Genomic DNA, 20212 nt, shown 5'->3' on the forward strand with positions numbered 1-20212 from the left:
CGCACACGAAAACACACACACACACACATGCGCATGCATCCATACACACACGCGGATCAAGTAGACAGCAAACCCGGTTCCAAAAAAACAGATAAAGCAACACCTCATGTCAAGATGCCTCTCCCCTGTTTGACCTAGATATTCTGTGTGTATGTAGGCTATGTTTCATGTTTTACATGTATGTAGCTCTGTCCTTGAGCTGTTCTTGTCTATTAATGTTCTGCATTAGTTCTGCATTATGTCATGTTTCATGTTTTTTTTGTAGACCCCAGGAAGAGTAGCTGCTGCTTTCACAACAGCTACTAGGGATCCTAATAAAATACCCCAAATCACACAAACAGGCCCATTTAGACTGCATGGTGTGAGCGTACATAGAGAGGTGTTTAGAGTGAGGGGCTGAGGAGCCATACTGTCAATGAAATGAAGCCAGCTTCTCATCCCTCTTGCTCATTGGCCTTGGCTCCTCCTCCAGCCTCCTCACTAGGTCTCTATTTGAGCTCTGTGGGCTCTAAAGAAAACAGACGCATGAGTAAAGGAATAGAGGGCTACTCCTCTCCACCTCTCCTCCCTTCCCACTTTTTCTCCTCCATTCACCGTGCTGAGAGAACACTCCCCAGGCTGGACCTCCAGACAGCACCTCTCTCTGTCCACCGCAGCACACAACAAAAGAAACACCATTGTTTCACCTTCGTTTGGGGGCAACTGTCTGTGTTTCCCTAGATACAAAGATTGCCGTCTTCCTATGTTACAATGAGGCTTTGTTGGGCGTGAACTTCCACAGAACCAGGAGCCGGGTACATCAGAACGCCGAAGAAGACTTAGGTCCAGTTTCCGAGCGACCCTGTCGGGGTTTTGGACAGACTGGTTTCAGGGTGCGGTTGCTCCGCCAGAGATGGGCTCAGATGTGCGTGATCTCAATGCCCTGCTGCCCCCGGTGCCATCCTTGCCAGGGGGGAACGGGAATTGTACCCTGCCCGTCAGCAGTGCTCCTCAGTGGGGCCCCGTACTGGACTTCCACACTGGCACCCCCTACAGCTCGCTGGCACCCCACCCCTTCATCAAGCAGGAGCCCAGCTGGAGCTCTGGAGACCCCCATGAGGACCCCCACTGCGGCCTGAGCGCCTTCACTGTGCACTTCTCCGGCCAGTTCACTGGCACAGGGGCCTGCAGGTACGGGGCCTTCGGGGCTCCCCCTCCACCCAGCCAGCCCCCACCAAGCCAGCCAAGGATGTTCAGCAACGCACCCTACCTGACCAACTGTATGGACACCCAGCCCCCCTCCAGGAACCAGGGTAAGATGAACCATAATCATCTCTTCTGGAGATTAGTGTAGTGAAGCGTTACTGTGGTTGCACGGAGACTTGATATTAGGTTAAATAGGATATTTTAATTCTCAGAAAGAATGGATTTGTTCCGTGTTGTTCAAAGTAGTTTTAAGGAGTTACATTTCTAGTCCTGTAATAATTTTGCGAATTTATGCTTTTCTTATGATTTGACTATATTCCCTGCCGACAGTTTCTTGCTGACTCTAGTGATGTACATTTGTCTGTAGTTCACGATCAATAAACAAACAAATGATTAATAGATACACCTGGAGAAAAAGGTCCTATGAACAGTAAATGCATTCGTCATGTCAAGGAAACGTGTGTTTTGTTACGCTATTGTATAGTGTGTCAGTGATACTCACTGATCTTATTGTCAGCACAATTCAATGGAAGTGTGTTGACATGAGTTTCCAATTGAGAAAATCTCTGCATTTGCTATGCTCTTTTCTTCATTACCTTATCACAATTTTCACAAACTTATGATTGATTTAGCAAGTTTCTAATTAGCGCGTTGCATACATATATATATAAAAAATATTGTTTAGTGCCAATCACTGAACTTAGTACTGTTTAAATGATGTACCAGTAGTATATTCCACTGCAGCGAGTCAATTTCATAACGAATGACATTATGCATCACTGACATTTCTTCTAAATGAATGTGCCCTATTAACAAAGCGTTATTTCAAACAGAATAGATTCATTTCATCACGAATGGATGTACAATTTGATCTCTGAAATTGTAATAGCAGTAGCTGTGTTGTAGTTCAGCTGATCATACAGTTGCCAATCCTCATACAACCGCAGGACTCTTAAACATTTGAGTATACAAAAAAAAACCGTTGCCTTTATTGTGGACTTGTGTTGTTGTTGTTTTTTACAACTGAATCTCAAATACAAATGTTTAAGAGTCCTGCGAGAGGTTAATATACATAGCTACTGAACGTTCAGTATTGCGCTGAACCATTAATTAGCCATGGCATTAGGCCACTGAATAGGCTATAGAAGAGTATGCTAATGTGTTACAAATTAAGGGGAAATGGCTCAGTGATGACAGAAAAGGTCATTATTTTTTAACTTGTATTATGACATGAACTAATCTCAGTAGTGTTCCTTAAATCAATAAAAGTTTATCTGAAGCTGACCAATTGTGAGTGCGACATATACTTGGCTTCTGATTTCCAAGAAGAAGAAAAAAAGATTATTATGCCTCGGTTTACACTTTGACCTGAGCTATTTGTAATCAAGCTCTGGGATTTCTTTTTAGGGCTGCTGGGGGTCACCAATGTTCACACACCAAAAGTAATCAGTCTGCACTTTTAACGGAGGATTAATTAGAAATAACATCAGTTTCAAAGGGCTCGTCCATCCTTCAACCCACTTATCACACCCCTTCTGTGCCTGGCTAGGCAGTGCAAACAAGCATGGCTCAGACTCATGCGGGTCACTTTCACTAGATACTAAGACAATGATGGTCACTGAGGGAATATCCACTGTGGCCATGCTGTGTTTACATTTAAAATATGAAACTTGAAAGTCAAAACGAGTTAGTGTGAGGACAGGTATTTTGTGTGCAGTACTGTCTGTGCCATTAAAATGTACTTCTGTGTGTGTGTGTGTGTGTGTGTGTGTGTGTGTGTGTGTGTGTGTGTGTGTGTGTGTGTGTGTGTGTGTGTGTGTGTGTGTGTGTGTGTGTGTGTGTGTGTGTGTGTGTGTGTGTGTGTGTGAAGTTTACTTGAATGGAAGCTGAGGAAAAGAGAATAGTCTTAATAGGGACTTTCCTTGTAAAGAATTATTAAAAACTGCAAATATTTGTATTACTCTTCAATGGGTTATATTACCCTTCAGAACCCTTTTTGTTAAGTATAGTATTTTTAATTAACGTGTTGTTTCTAAGTATCATTCGGATATTCCAACGGTCACACAGTTTTATAGTTGACTTCCCTTGGTTTACCATACTGGTTGACATTTTTAATACACGGAAATTCTGTAATAACTTATACAAGATTTGTAGGCTACTTCTTGACCCGCTTTTTCAAAACGAACAATAAAAAGACACTTATTGAAGTACAATTACTGGGAAAATATAAATGGAATTCCGAAGTTGATTAATATCTATACAGTCACTGTGATATTAGTTTTTATTGATGAAGGTACTAATTTATAGAATTAGACACTTTGTATCTGACTATTGATCAATTGGGTTACCGGTTGACAATTCACAAATCTGTAATATTTTAACTCTTTGGGAGTCAGCAAAAACTCTTTATAATATATTATTACATTGATACTACAAGGCCGTGGTTCAGTGATTTACATTTGAGTACTTGTCCTTATAATAAATGGCTTGTGAATGATTCATAATCTTTTCAGCAAAAGTAATAAGCAGACCATCAAATAAATTATTACAATTAATGTGCAACGCATTATATTTTAGAAGATATATGCAGTGTCTTCGGAAAGTATTCAGACCCCTTGACTTTTTCCACGTTTTGTTACATTACAGCCTTATTCTAAAATGGATTAAATAGTTTTTCCCCCTCATCAATCTACACACAATACCCCATAATGACAAAGCAAAAACAGGTTTTTAGAAATGTTTGCTAATTTATTAAAAATTAAAAACTTAAATATAACATTTACATAAGTATTCAGACCCTTTCCTCAGTACTTTGTTGAATCACCTTTGGCAGCGATTACAGCGTTGAGTCTTCCTGGGTATGACTCTACAAGCTTGGCACACCTGTATTTGGGGAGTTACCCCCATTATTCTCTGCAGATCCTCTCAAGCTCTGTCAAGTTGGATTGGGAACGTTGCTGCACAGCTATTTTCAGGTCTCTCCAGAGATGTTTGATCGGGTTCGTCCAGGCTCTGGCTGGGTCACTCAAGGATATTCAGGGCTGGTCTCGAAGCCAGTCTCCCAGTCCCTGCCGCTGAAAAACATCCCCACAGCATGATGCTGCCACCACCATGCTTCGCCATAGGGATAGTGCCAGGTTTCCTCCAGATGTGATGCTTAACATTCAGGCCAAAGAGTTCAAGCTTAGTTTCATCAGACCAGAGAATCTTGTTTCACATGGTCTGAGAGTCTTTTAGATTCCTTTTGGTAAACTCCAAACGGGCTGTCAGGCCTGATTGGTGGAGTGCTGCAGAGATGGTTGTCCTTCTGGAAGGTTCTCCCATCTCCACAGACAAACTCTGAAGCTCTGACAGAGTGAACATTGGGTTTTTGGTCACATCCCTGGCCAAGACCCTTGTCACCCGATTGCTCAGTTTGGTCGGGCAGCCAGCTCTGGGAAGAGTCTTGGTGGTTCCAAACTTCATCCATTTAAGAATGATGGCGACCACTGTGTTCTTAGGGACCTACAATGCTGCAGAAATGTTTTGGTACCCTTCCCCAGATCTGTGTCTTGACACAATGTTGTCTCGGAGCTCTTCGGACAATTACCTCATGGCTTGGTTTCTGCTCTGACCTGCACTGTCAACTGTGGGACCTTATATAGACATGTATGTGCCATTACAAATCATGTCCTAGCAATTGAATTTACCACAGGTGGACTCTAATCAAGTTTGTAGAAACATCTCAAGGATGATCAATGGAAACAGGATGAACATGAGCTCAATTTCGAATCTCATAGCAAAGGATATGAATATTTACGTAAACAAGGTATTTCTGTTTTTTACGTTACCATTATTGGGTATTGTGTGTAGATTGCTGAGGATTTTTATTTAATTAATCAATTTTAGAATTAGGCTGTAACGTAACAACATGTGGAAAAAGTCAAAGAGTCTGAATAATTTCCAAAGGCACGGTATATGGCAGAAAATTCTGGTCACTTCGTAGGTGCATTTGGTTTTCTTCACATCCCGCTCTACTGCAGTGCGTAAAGCAGACAGACTGGTTTAAGGAGAGGACACTACCACACATACTCCCTGAGCAGTGCCCTTCACTATGCCCCCTTGTGTCCCAGACCAGCCCAGGAGGCTACACAGCCCTATGTAAGCCTACTGTAATGGGGATCATTCCTGTCCTCCTCTCCACTGTCAAGACAGAGATGAGTGGAAGACAAATAGAGCTCTTTAATGAGTTTTGAGTAAACCCTGCTGGGGCGCTGGTGAAAGTGGCTGTGGTGTGCACTTACTGGCTTCGGTGTTGGTTGGTGTGTGATTGATGAACTGGTGCTCCACCCTGGGTCAAACATAGACATGATTAAGCCTTGAACCTGGTGTCAGCCCTCCAGTGTCCTGCCACAGTTTGTTTTCACTCCGGACGCTTTCACTCTCACCCCAACGCAGGGGCAACTGGAGTTTGAGGAGGGAAGAGGAAGGTAATTTACTACCCATTCAGTACAAAAGGTTATGGTTCTGAATGTTAACGGATTAATTAAATCCAAATTTATCAAGTAACTTTTCACATGCAAACACGTTTCTACGGACTCTCCGTGGTCTGAAAAACCTTGATATTATGAATTTAGTTTTTCTAAACCGCTCTTCTTTGTCTTTACAGGTTACAGTGCTTTCGATGGTACCACTAATTACGGTCACACTCCCACACACCACTCCTCCCAGTTCCCCAGCCACTCCTTTAAACATGAAGACTCCCTCGCTCAGCAGACCAGTATGGGTAAACAGCACAATATTCTCACCTAGATTCCTGCTTGTGTGTGTGTGTGTGTGTGTGTGTGTGTGTGTGTGTGTGAGCGAGCATGTATTAAAGTACATATGTGTGTAAGCACGTGTATTGTGAACTCCATACTCCTCGCCTAGGGAGTGGCCTCCATCTTAAAGTCACTGCGAGGTTAAGTCTTACAGTGACCTTCACGTCAGTGTCCTAAATCACTACCATCTTGGGTTTTTCATTTTCCTTTTCTTCATCCATGGCCCTCCTGTTAGTAAACGGCTGAACGTGTGTTGTTCATTTTATATCTGTGATGTTGTAAATTTCAGATTCTCTTCATGGAAATGATAACTGTAGGAAACAGCGATACAAGATTGTTGGAATGTTTAGAACTGCCCTGGGACCAATTCACAATATGTGGAGGCAGAGCCAAAGCAGAGATCCTTCATTTGCGCTTTGAAAAAGCAAAAAGATTCAGTGTGCTTTACGGCTTCAAAGAAGAGCCTCTTGTTTGTATAAGTGCTGTGTACATTCGGGCCACAGGTCACCGGTTTCTTTCACAATTTCCATTTCAGGATAGTTTTTCTTAGAGAAGGATCCATTCGTTCAGAGATGAGTTCCCGGAAAGCTTTACAGCTAATGTGGCTCTTCTTTCTTTGACCCATACCCACGTCAATCGGAGAACGGCAAAGAGCTTCAATTGAAACATTTTGTTTGTTCACGCACAGGAAATGAACCGTCAGACAAAAATGTTTACTATTGTTACTCTCTCATAGCCGTGCGTCTGGGTCATCGAGAGAAATAAAGGATCGGGGAACTCACTTCCAGTGCAGCCGTGAAGCTGTCTTTTAACCTTAGGACTGTCCCATGATACTGTTTAAATTTTCAATCTGTCATGTGTTTAGTTGGTGGGTGATAATTGAGATGAACAGTAACGGTTTCATTTGTCTCATTGTGTAGGTGAGCAGCAGTATCCTGTCCCTCCACCCGTGTATGGATGTCACACCCCATCAGACAGCTGTGCAGGCAGCCAAGCACTACTGCTAAGGAACCCTTACAACAGGTAGGCGCTGGAGCCTCCCCACTACAGTAGCTTCACTTGTTCTTACCTGACATCACATCCCTGCCACTCACCTTCGCCCCATCCTTATTAGTCCCATAAGCCCCAGTCGAATAGGCCTGCCACTCACCTTCGCCCCATCCTTATCAGTCCCATAAGCCCCAGTCGAATAGGCCTACCACTCACCTTCGCCCCATCCTTATCAGTCCCATAAGCCCCAGTCGAATAGGCCTACCACTCACCTTCGCCCCATCCTTATCAGTCCCATAAGCCCCAGTCGAATAGGCCTACCACTCACCTTCGCCCCATCCTTATCAGTCCCATAAGCCCCAGTCGAATAGGCCTTGCCACTCACCTTCGCCCCATCCTTATCAGTCCCATAAGCCCCAGTCGAATAGGCCTGCCCCTCACCTTCGCCCCATCCTTATCAGTCCCATAAGCCCCAGTCGAATAGGCCTGCCACTCACCTTCGCCCCATCCTTATCAGTCCCATAAGCCCCAGTCGAATAGGCCTGCCACTCACCTTCGCCCCATCCTTATCAGTCCCATAAGCCCCAGTCGAATAGGCCTGCCACTCACCTTCGCCCCATCCTTATCAGTCCCATAAGCCCCAGTCGAATAGGCCTCTCACCTGTCACCTGGCACCTCACCACTCACCTGTCATCTATTGCCACAAAGCAGCAGGCTGACAGGCAGAAATCTTACGAAGGAATCCTGTTTGTAGTGACTATCGTCTTGTTAAAGGTGGCTAGGATGCTCTAAGGACAATCTGTACAGGATGTTCACCTGTGTAGTAGTCCTAATCTGGCCAACGTTGTGCTGCCCTCAGCCAGATTGTCTGCTAAGACAAAAATCAGCAGCATCGTGGTTCTAAAATGTCACGCTGCCATTGAGCACGCCCAGTGGCTAGAGGAAGTAAAGTAACAGGGAAAGGAAGTTGGACAGAAGGAGAACATCCTGATTTTCAGTCAGGAAATTATCAAAATAAAGCCATTTGTCGACTTTGTACTCTGAAAACCTTCCATTGGACTAAATCCACCGCAGTCCTTCTTGACAAAGAATAGTATAATATAAAAGCACATTTACCGTGTTGTGTTTACGTTGAAAGTTAGTTGTCTTGCGGATAAAAATACTTCAATACACTGCGTAGATGGTATGGATGAGAACCATGTCCAGATAAACTCCTAACAGTTGTCAAGACAGAAGCAGTGCTCAGCAGGCCAAGATAAACAGTGTAATCCACTGCTTTCCAGTCTTAGACCAATGTTGAATTCTTCCTAAAAAAAGTAGCTCACTGTCCTCTGAGTGGAGAGAACCCCATTGTAACCTCGCACAACTGTTAACCAGTGGTAGAAAAAGTACCCAATTGTCATACTTGAGTAAAAGTAAAGATACCTTAAAAGAGAAAATGACTCAAGTAAAAGTGAAAGTCACCCAGTAAAATACGACTTGAGTAAAAGTCTAAATGTATTTGGTTTTAAATTGACTTACGTATCAAAAGTAAATGTACTTGCTCAAATATATTTAAGTTTTGAAAGTAAAAGTAAAAGTATAAATCATTTCAGATTCACTATATCAAGCAAACCAGAAGGCACAATATTCTTGTTGTATTATTTTACGGACAGGCACACTCTAATACGCAGACATCATTTACAAACGAAGCATTTGTGTTTAGTGAGTCTGCCAGATAAGAGGCAGTAGAGATGACCAGAGATGTTCTCTTGAAGTGTGTGAATTGGACCATTTTCCTGCCCTGATAAGCATTCGAAATGCAACGAGTACTTTTGGTTGTCAGGGAAAATGTATGTAGTAAGAAGTACATTATTTTCTTTAGGAATGTAGTGGAGTAAAAGTCAAAGTTGTCCAAAAATATGAATAGTAAAGTAAAGTACAGATACCCCCCAAAAATACTTAAGTAGTACTTTAAAATATTTTTACTTTAGTAAAAAACACCACTGCTGTTAACTCATTGGTCTTGAGACGGCACAAAATTAGCTTGCATTCCCCGAATAGCTTTAACATTTTGTTTTCAGCTCAAGGGAACATAAAGATTCAAAATAAGAGGATAGTAGATAATGGGAGTGTTTTAGACATGGTCTGGAAGCCCATTCTTCAGGTTCTGCTCCTCCTGATATCCTCCTGATATCTGTTGGGGAAGGGAAGTGGCTGGGAATACTCAAATCAAAGCCGCTCTCTAATCAAATTCCTGGTACCAACAGCTCTGTATTTATACAGTGAGACTGCAGTTATGCACTTTCTAATGATTTGGAAGTACATTAAGTAAAAACAAGCTAGGAACAAGGTTTCTTTGGGAAGCGCTGGTGTGTGTGTGTGTGTGTGTGTGTGTGTGTGTGTGTGTGTGTGTGTGTGTGTGTGTGTGTGTGTGTGTGTGTGTGTGTGTGTGTGTGTGTGTGTGTGTGTGTGTGTGTGTGTGTGTGTGTGTGTGTGTGTGTGTGTGTGTGTCCAAAAAAGCTCTAGAGCACCTTGAATCAAAATACCCAAACATTTGGTTATTTTATCAAGATATTACGTCTCAGGTATGTATAGAACTTGTCATAGAGGACTTTACCTACCTTGTACAGTAATGGTTTAGAGAAAGTTCACAGTGTACCAGTGGCAATTTTAGCATGTAAATCTTGGTGGTGCAAAAAAAAATATTTTTATTATGTATGCCAGCAAAGCCACCACACAACACTAAACAATACATTAATTGCATTAGAACGGTGACAAACGGTGCCCAAAAACTGTTGTGTAGTGGCCTACATAAAGCTATCCCAACAGCAGTACCAACACCTTATCACTGCTACACCCGGCTATCAGCGGAGCCTTGTCTGGCAATGAAACAGTTCATTCAGCCTCATTTACTGTCTTTAAAAAAAAACATAGGCGGACTTGTTTAAACAAATGTGGTTTCTACTGACAATTGAGATGTACAAACTATGGCATAAGGGAAAGACGAGGGGATTAGAGGCAATCCGTAATTTCGATTAAGACATCAATGAGCGAGCTAGTACGGATGTTGTCAATTTAACTATTTGTTCAGCACTTTTGAAATGTACAACGACAGAATTCAGAAGTATTCTTACAGTATTCCCCCTGTACACCAAGTCAGAACCGCAGGATAAATAAAGGAGCCATATAAGCAGACAATGAATGCTCTTACAATATTCAATGATTACATTTCTCTAAAACAGGCTATAGGCTACATGTACACGTGCAACACCAAGTCAGAACAGTAGGCACAATTAAGATTATTAAATTATTAGGGTGAGGCACATGGGCTACTAACATCTTACTACATAGCATACACTTAGTATTACTTTCTTAGCTCCAGTATACATATCTCCCTGGTATATTACATCATTTATGCATCAGCAAACAATATGTTTTTGGACTCACCTTTTGCTGTAGTCACTTCCTTCCATACCACTCATTGTTGAATTTACGATTTCCAACTTGTTGTGTAAGTTTTATTAACTCAATGATATATAAATATATTTTTACATTGTTTGCAAACTGATATGTGACACGTATTAATGCCAAAATAACATGCAACACAGGCAAGCCCCACCCCATTTTTTTGCTAAAAATGTGGGGCTCAAAACAGGCTCTGCCCCACCTACCCTGAATGACGGGTTGCCACTGAAGTGTACTAACAATGGGCACACCCTTCTTCTTCCTTTAACCCTCAAGACTGAACTGTGACACTTTCTGTCATCCAAATTGCTGAATTGATTTGAACCTAAAAAACTACAGCCTAAAAAGTCAAACTCTTCTGAGCACTGTTGGGGTAAGTCGTGCCAAAGGGTTAGTTGAGCCACCACTTGTTTTTAGAAAACCATACCCCAAATTAATCATGTGACCAAATATTTAGGAAGAGGTCATAATTTTATGGAGTCTGTGAAGGAATAAACCACATGGAAAAAGTGGTAAAAGTGGTAGAGTTCAATTAATTGACTGTGTTATAGGTTTCAAGATGCTTGTATCTAAACCAAAGTAGATCGTTGTAAGACAGTTGGGGTCTCTGTAAGCTTTAATATGAGGTCTTAAACCTAGCATTAAAGTGCATCCTTGTAGCTGTGTGGGCTAATAGTCAAAATGGTTGCTTTGGTGTAAATTGTGCCATTTGGCAAGTTGAGCAAATGGTGAATCAATCTACCCCAGACAAATGATGATTACATTTGGTCAGTTTTATGCATATTATGCATAGTATTTTGAAGACACCTCGCATTTGTGTGATTAGTCATGTTGAAATTATAAAGAATTCCATCCTCAGTTGACCCCCTCTGGGGCTAGGCCACAATTGAAGTGTTTTTTTCCCCCTTGCGTAATGCAAGGCATTATTTACATTTACATTTAAGTCATTTAGCAGACGCTCTTATCCAGAGCGACTTACAATCACTGGGATATGATGTTACACCTGGGCCTGACCTATTGTTAAAAGTGTATTATTTTGTTTTTACAAAGTGTTTAGAAATGAGTCCTAATGCTGATCCTGGCCCTAAGCTCAATTTACCCCAGAAGTTGTGCCAAGACAAGCTTTTTTCAAATCTGTAATGTTTACATGAATTCTGATTATTTCCAGGGATAGACAACATCCTAAAATATGTGTAGATACCTTTGATCGAAATAATACTATGTTTCCCTTGACGGAGTGTTGCTGAATGTAATAAATGACTCAAGATACTCCACTCTCCCTTATTGTATGTAGGTACCAAACAGAGTGCAGGCTACTATGGTCAATGTGCAGGGTACCAGGCACCAGAGCATCCCAGCGCAGTGAGCTGTTCCTGTGGTATGATACAACTATGTGATGTCAGGGGCGGCAGTGAATTACATTGACATTTTAGTCATTTAGCTGACGTTCTTATCCAGAGCGACTTACAGGAGCAATTAGGGTTAAGTGCCTTGCTCAAGGGCACATCAACATGTTTTTCACCTAGTCAGCGCGGGGATTTGAATCAGCGACCTTTCGGTTGCTGTCCCAATAAATCTAAAGTATGCGCTTGGGAAAGCACCTGGCAGGTTAACTAATGGTCCTGGCGTCTGATGCTTAGTAACGGATTGCTTATTTGGTTCTGAGTGATGGAGGGCTGTGATTATTCGTGTGGGAGGATCCTCATTGTGCAGTGTATTCAAGAGCCGTTACCCAGGATGCACTTGTATAGATGGGGCCACATGTTATAATCCTCTCTCTTGTGGCGCTCGTCCAGACTGAAAACAGTGGTGCCACCGCTGGACGTCCTCGCCCGAGGAATACATTCCTAGCGGTGACCATTTATATCAAATGGCGTCTCAGCCGGAATGTACGGCACGGAACCCTGTTAACACGCTGGCTTCCACCATTAAGAGGTATGTCGACATGACCAGTTCCTGTCATCTGAAGAACTCCTATTTGATCTGGATCAACGGTCGTCAATCTGCACTTGTCTCAGAATAGCAGAGGGGTGGGTGGAGGGGGCTTAGGGGGCGGGCGGGGGGGGCTCCCTTCATTAAATCACACGTTTGACCACTCACGGGCATTGCTGAGGTATTTGATTTTGCGGCAGAGTGGGACTCCACAGGGGCCCTGTCATTTCTCACTGAGGTGATTAGAAAGGAGAAAAGAAGTCGCATACGGGTTGCTTGTTGTTTTACCTTTTAGCAAGTTGGGTTGTACGGGTTGTGCCTGAAATGGTGATTTCGGATGTTTTCCATGCCTGTGTGTGACCCTGATATGTTAAAGGTGACAAGCCATGATAGTAAGTCTAGGATCGTTTCAGAGGGCTATTTCTAGTTGAGGGGGAAACATCACTTTTTCTCCTGCTTTAGTGCTGTAATGAAAATATCCTCTTGCCTTCTTGCTTTCTTGTCATTTTTAGTGGCCCTCTTTTTCCAACTCCCTTTCCATCACCTCCCGAACCTCCTCTCTTTCTGTTTTCGCCAGGTATCGTGTGCAGGTTAAATTAGCTTCTCTGTTTTGTACCTTCCTGTGAAATGTATCCTGCTATAATTTTCCCGTGCAGGGCATTAGCCTTGACCAGAGTGGGACATGTAATGGAGGGGAAGGGCCCTGCACTGGGGAGTAGTGGAAGTGGATCAGTACACAATGGGATGGCTTTCCCTTGGGATTCTCCAGCCAGGATTACAGAGCCAGGGCTCAGTTAGACTGGAGGGGAGGGTCTGACCCTTCCACCACCTCCCCGAAAAAGCCAGCAAAGGCCGGGGTGACTGAATGATTAATCTGCTGCTAAATGAGAGGGACTCTGGTGCTTAGGCTGTGGAAAATCAGACTTGGAGTCTCATCTCCAGGGACTCACGCCAAAGTATGCAATGTGCCTCTTCCAGATAAACGCCACCACTCCCCCGTCTCTCTCCCCAGGCCCTGTCTCTCTCCCCAGGCCCTGGATGCATACATTAACGTGAGCTTGAGGTGTTTAGCTCCACAGTGAATGAGTGAATGAATGAACTGTGAGGAGATTTACTGCAGCATGCAGCTTGCACTGTCCCGACTCCGGCTATCCTTGGAAAGAGTAGAGACAAATACAGCCTTATGCCTTCTCAACCATCTATTCATAATTTAACTGTACAGGATACAACCCCCTCCTTCCATGAAATACAAAAATGACGGACAGTTTTGTAAGACTAATAATATAACGGTATTGCCATCTGGTTATTATGAAACTAGATGTGACCCTTAGCTGCCTTGAAATAGCTGCAGTGTGTGTAACTGAACCAACTTGAATGAATACTTTCGGGGGGGCTACCTTCGTCTTTTGAGGGGTTAATAAGTGTTCAGCTAAAATTGAATAGTTTTTTGTTTGTTTTTTACCTCATAAAATAAGTAGGTTAGTACACAATGGATGGATAGCACACAATACCTGACCTGTGTTTGTTATTTCTACATATACTACAATGGATCATTGTCCTTTTGTGCTACTGTATGTCCTTATCCTGTACGCCTATTTGATTGAGAGTAGTGTGTGGGTGACAACACGTTTTGGCAGAACGTCTTGCGGTGTTAACCAGTTGCTCTTTGATTTACTAAAACAGGCCCTTATTTATGGAAGAAAAATAAGTTAGTATGCAGCTTGAATTTGTGTTAATCCAGGGTTAGAGAGAGAGGCCAGTTTACCGCCTAGCCGTATGAATAAATCTGGGAATGACAGGAAGTTAACCATTAGTCTTTCCTTCGAGTTCCACTTTGGATGCTTTAGGTGAATATACTGCACTGTGACCCGTAGAGCAATTTGCCCCTATGTCAAGACAAGTTATAGCTGGTGATTTTGCTGCATTTATTTATTGGGAGCTTTTACCTGCTGTGCATGCTATTGAAATACAATGCCAATGCAACTTTGCTGAACTGGCTTGCACAGATAAGAGTGGGAAACGCTTAAACGACAACGTTTATTTACGAGTGGGAGACCCTTTCTTAACAACTTTCCCCTACATTTCAGGAGTTGGCCGTTTACGGCAACATTTTACAGTACATTTAACGGCGTGGAAGACAATAGCCATTCATCCTACGATTCATCCTACAATACATCCTACAATTCATCCTACATTTTCTTGCCTTTCACTCAGTCCGCTCTTAAAACTGCTGAATGCTCTTGAACAGCTTTTATGTGAATTGTAATTTGGCAGACAAAATAGGAAACGGTCACATATTTCCTCACTAAAAATGCTCTTGTGTCTTTCTCTCTGTGGACAGCCATGCTACGGGCTATGAGAGTGACCCCAGCAATCCCATGGTGTATAGCTGCAGCACCCAGTACCGCATCCACACCCACGGAGTATTCAGAGGCATACAGGTCAGTTCTGTCCTCTCACGGCTTCTGAGTTCGCATCCAGGTCACACACTCTGATTCCTCTCTCCATACACATCTTTACTTATGTGATCAGGGCCAAGGCCGGGACGTGGAGCACAGACCAACACTTTCTTGCATGAACACACATGCACACACACACATGTACATACACACATGTACACACATGTACACGCACACACACGCACACACGCACACGCACACGCGCACACACACACACACACACACACACACACACACACACACACACACACACACACACACACACACACACACACACACACACACACACACACACACACACACACACACACACACACACACACACACACACACACACACACACACACACACACACACTCCCTAAATGCCAGCACAAGGTCATCCTCTACTCCCAAGCTCCAGGCACTGCACGGGTGCTGGCAGAAGAGGAGGAGGTGGGAGAGACAAGAGAGATACAGTACAGGAGGGAGAGAGGGAGAGCGACGGGGAGAGCGGGAGAGAGAGAGAGCGAGAGAGAGAGAGAGAGAGAGAGAGAGAGAGAGAGAGAGAGAGAGAGAGAGAGAGAGAGAGAGAGAGAGAGAGAGAGAGAGAGAGAGTTAATAGCCTGACGCAATGAGAAGACTATGCGAGAGGAAGCAGTCCTCTGCCAGAACAGTTGAGACATTTAAAAGGCATCTCAGGATGAAAAGGGACGAGGAATCACTTTCAAGAAATCCATTAGCAATAAAGCCACAGGTTCCTTCCACAGGCCCATGTTAATAAATCATTAGCTCTTCATTAATGTCCGTCAGCAGCTTTAAAGCACAGAGAGAGCAGAGATTCTCCAGACCTATTCCCGTTGAAAAATGGGAATTTTGGTACTACATCCGTCTCTTTCTCCCTTCTCATTGTTCTCAAGTGAAATGGATTCAGTAAGACCTCATTCACAAAATGAATCGCATAAGTATGCTTAATCACATACGTATGCAAAAGTACACTGAGTGTACAAAAACGTTAAGAACACCTGCTCTTTCCATGACATGGAGCGACCAGGTGAAGCTACTATCCTTTATTGATGTCACTTGTTACCTCCACTTCAATCAATGTAGATGAAGGGGAGGAGACAGGATAAAGACGTTTTAAGCCTTGAGACAACTGAGACATGGATTGTGTATGTGGGCCATTCAGAGGGTGAATGGGCGAGACAAAAGATTTACGTGCCTTTGAACGGCGTGTGGTAGTAGGCGCCAGCCGCACCTGTGTCATGAACTGCAACGCTGCTGGGTTTTTCACGCTCAGCAGTTTCCCGTGTGTTTCAAGAATGGTCCACCACCCAAAGGCCATCAAACCAACTTGACACAAACTGTGGGAACCTTGGGAGCCAACATGGGCCAGCATCCATGTGGAACGCTTTCGACACCTCGTAGAGTCCATGCCCAGACAAATTGAGGCTGTTCAGAGGGCAAAAAGAGGTGCAGCTCAACATTAGGAAGGTGTTCCTAATGTTTGGTGCACTCAGTGAATATTTTTTGAAAGTCATGTTCAAGTTGTACGTGGACACTTGGTGCTCAGAAAGCTTTCTATTTGACAATCCCATCATTGGCTTTGCCCCCTCCGTGAAGTGGGGCGTCTAGACAAGGGACAAGTCAGGCATACGGTAGTGTCATAAAACACTGAAGTAATTTGCTTATCAATAGGCTGCTAACGCTATTTATTAGAGCGCCAGTGTGCCCACAGAGCCCATTACACTAAGCGCCTGCTAATGGACAGCAGATGGGTATCAGGGTCTGGGAGGGAGGGGAGGGAGGGAGAGGGGAGAGAGGGGAGCACAGGGGGGCACGGACAACTGAGATGGGGTCTGCCTAACGTCTGTGACTAACTGCTTTAGAGAGTAAATCAGTGGCATGGAGTAAATTTGACCAATCATTTTACGGCTAATTCCAGTATAATGAAGCCCCCCTTAGCAAGGTAATTACACTTCTTCTGCCTTTAAAAAAAAATGTGTTTATTATTTTTGAGTTACATTTTGCTGCAATAGACTAGTGGGTAGCTTAGTTACTATTATCTCTCCGTATGATATGTCGTGGTTCTAAACCTGTATCATGGCTCACTGTGTGTGTGTGTGTGTGTGTGTGTGTGTGTGTGTGTGTGTGTGTGTGTGTGTGTGTGTGTGTGTGTGTGTGTGTGTGTGTGTGTGTGTGTGTGTGTGTGTGTGTGTGTGTGTGTGTGTGTGTGTGTGTGTGTGTGTGTGTGTGTGTGTGTGTGTGTGTGTGTGTGTGTGTGTGTGTGTGTGTGTGTGTGTGTGTGTGTGTGTGTGTGTGTGTGTGCGCGCGCAATCTTTCACAGGATGTCCGACGGGTGCCAGGTATCGCCCCTGCCATTGTTCGCTCAGAGACCAGTGAGAAGAGGCCGTTCATGTGCACATATCCTGGCTGCAACAAACGATACTTCAAGCTGTCCCACCTGCAGATGCACAGCAGAAAACACACAGGTAAGTGCCAGGGCAGCCATAGATCAAGCGCTCATGAGACTAACATACCAGTGTATCAGTGATTCAAGTCTTGCTGTACCAAAGCCCTCTCTGTGTTCCCCTGGGCCCTCGCTCCAGGCGAGAAACCCTACCAGTGTGACTTCACCGACTGTGGACGAAGGTTCTCCAGGTCTGACCAGCTGAAGAGACACCAGCGAAGACACACAGGTTTGCCCTCTCTCTCTCTCTCTCTCTCTCTCTCTCTCTCTCTCTCTCTCTCTCTCTCTCTCTCTCTCTCTCTCTCTCTCTCTCTCTCTCTCTCTCTCTCTCTCTCTCTCTCTCTCTCTCTCTCTCTCTCTCTCTCTCTCCCACTGCTTCTTTTGTTCTGGTTCCTTTTCCCTCTTTTCAGCTTCTCTGCTCGAGCTCCCTCCATCTCTCTGCCCTCTGTGTTGTAAATAGAACGCTGTAGCTCGTGCTCCCTTTGGAATGGCTTCTCCCCTGGCCTCTGCTCTACTCTGTCTCTCTCTCTCTCTCTCTCTGTGTGTGTATGTGTGCGTGTGCCTAGGGGTTAAACCGTTCCAGTGCGAGACGTGTCAGAGAAAGTTCTCACGGTCTGACCACCTTAAGACCCACACCCGGACTCATACAGGTAAAACAAGTGCGTAAACTTTGATTTTTCCACATTCTGCTTATTACTTAGCTAGTTACTTCACTTTTTCATGAACAGTCGGTAGGTAACGTCTCAAGGCTTTGGTGGTTTAGTATTCCAACTAATCTACGGTCTGTTATCATACTGGATGAAAATAGGTTAAGTCAGTTCATTGTAACAAATGACCTGTTACTGAAAGTGATCGAAAATGATCATAGGCAATTCATTCATCTCTTCCTCCCCTTCAGTTAGGTTTAAACCACAATACTCACTGACAGCGCTCCTCTCTCTCTCTCTCTCTCTCTCTCTCTCTCTCTCTCTCTCTCTCTCTCTCTCTCTCTCTCTCTCTCTCTCTCTCTCTCTCTCTCTCTCTCTCTCTCTCTCTCTCTCTCACTCTCCTAGGTGAGAAGCCGTTCAACTGTAGATGGCCCAACTGTCAGAAGAAGTTTGCCAGGTCCGATGAGCTGGTTCGTCACCACAACATGCACCAGAGGAACCTGACCAAGCTCCAGCTGGCCATCTGAGCCAGAACTTATCCAGCCTCACTGCTCTCAAACATCCTCCCTACATGAGACTGAATCCTCCAGCTCGCACGGGGGAGCAGCAGCAGAGCAGGAGGCCGACAACATTGTTCATCTGCATGTTACTGTACAGCCTCACCAACGGACAGTTCTCCAAACAGTGCCACCTAGGGACAGTCCTCTGTTCATACACTCTGATTCAGAGGGTTATTTTAGTAAGATATATTTAATGAGGAAACCAAACAGTTTCTATCGATTGTCAGTGTTCTATAGATGTGTATAACTTTTGTGCCCATTTCTCAGTTGAAGTATTACAGACTAATTTATTTGATCATACTTTTGTGAATTAAAATCTTTCACTGGAATGATTTCTGGAAAGGGGGATTTCTGGAAAGGGGGACTTTGGTCCGACAGTATCTTCATCATCGCTATTGTTCAGTCCACATCCCTGTGTTTTTGATTTGATCTGCACCGGGTAGTTGAAACATAAAACTACACTATGTCCGCTTTTGTCTGTGATGTTGTCTGTAAATATTGTTTCACTTTGACAGTGGATTTTGGGGCTGTGAGTTTAAACAAATATGTATCGGGCACACTGGCTATGTGGCCAAGAAGTTGTCATATTAAATGATGTAAATAATCAGACTGGACCATGGATTGCATTCATATTCTTGCCATGGAAAATGTGACTTAAGTATTATAGTTTAGACTAGACCTACTTCGATAGATCCAGGAAATGCTTTTTTAAGTGTGTATTTCATAAGTCATAAAACAGTTATCTGTTTTTTTTCTCTGAAGTGTATTATAAATACATTACAGTCTGTTCCCATCTGTTGAAACTGTATTGTTCTTACTGTTTCTATACAGTATATATACTGATTCTGTTGTTGTTGTTGTTATTTTTTCCCATTGCGTTCTGTATTAAAGCATCCTCGGAGTGTGCAAACTGCCTGGGCAGCTGTGTTGGCTCAGGGGCCAGTGTTGAGTTACTTTTGCCTTCACTAACAGGGCTGATCAACCGCGCTCCTGAGACCCACTGACCAGAGCGTAACCTGACCAGGTCATGACCCCTTGTAAGTCACCTGACACAAATTACCAGAGGAGGCTTATACTGGCCCGGTCTCCGAATAAAAATAGTTATGATAACAAAATACAACTCTTGACTGTAGCTAACATCCGCCGCTTTCTTTATCTCTGAGCAGATTCTTTTCAAATTCCTTGACTTCTGAGTGAAACAGGAGACGCAGATAAAAAATAAATGTGTTTTCTCTCAAACTCACTGTTCCTTGGGACTCTTCATCTTAATTAAGCGGTGCAGTCTCCCTGCACTTAGAAAAAAATACACTTTTAATCCACTATTGTTGTTTTTCAAACAAGAAAAAAATATCCACTTTAAGTTGTGAGTTTTCTTTATCGTTCGAAGTCCACGTAAATGCACTGTCTCTGTGCAAACAACACACAAAAAGCTTGGTACAATTTCAAAATGAATCACAGTTAGTTGTAAAACTTTAAGGCAGTGGAATTCTAACTTTTTCAGCGGGGACCGCAGTTATTCTGCATGGACCCCATTTTTATCCAACAATAATGTCTTGCGACTTCACCCCCAAATGTAATGACACAACCTTAAAATTGGTAGTTTTCGATTTTACATAAACAAATAACCTTTAATCATTTCATTTTCATTTTTCATCAAAATGAAAAGAAACCAATAAATTTACTGAATAAAATTTTATTTTTCAAATTGCCTTTCTCAAAAGCATTTGTATATTGTCCAACATAAT

At 43.4% G+C, this 20212-nt stretch overlaps 1 protein-coding gene across 3 annotated transcripts; it reads left to right on the plus strand.

The window, feature by feature from the left end:
* The first annotated feature begins 506 nt into the window (after positions 1-506).
* On the plus strand, positions 507-19311 carry LOC124003539 (Wilms tumor protein homolog). 3 transcript variants are annotated; one of them, XM_046311890.1, is made up of 9 exons: positions 507-1292; positions 5834-5950; positions 6905-7007; positions 12273-12356; positions 14695-14794; positions 17138-17282; positions 17400-17489; positions 17827-17919; positions 18313-19311. In XM_046311890.1, the coding sequence occupies exons 1-9, from the start codon at positions 893-895 to the stop codon at positions 18432-18434; spliced, it is 1254 nt and encodes a 417-aa protein (XP_046167846.1). In that variant the 5' UTR covers positions 507-892; the 3' UTR covers positions 18435-19311. The 3 variants fall into 3 exon arrangements, with proteins under 3 accessions (XP_046167846.1, XP_046167827.1, XP_046167836.1); XM_046311871.1 differs by lacking the exon at positions 12273-12356; XM_046311880.1 differs by lacking the exon at positions 12273-12356 and having other exon boundaries at positions 17827-17910.
* The last annotated feature ends 901 nt before the right edge of the window (positions 19312-20212 follow it).

The sequence above is a fragment of the Oncorhynchus gorbuscha genome, linkage group LG02 (genome assembly GCF_021184085.1).
Source record: "Oncorhynchus gorbuscha isolate QuinsamMale2020 ecotype Even-year linkage group LG02, OgorEven_v1.0, whole genome shotgun sequence".
In the NCBI taxonomy this organism is placed as follows: Eukaryota; Metazoa; Chordata; class Actinopteri; order Salmoniformes; family Salmonidae; genus Oncorhynchus; species Oncorhynchus gorbuscha.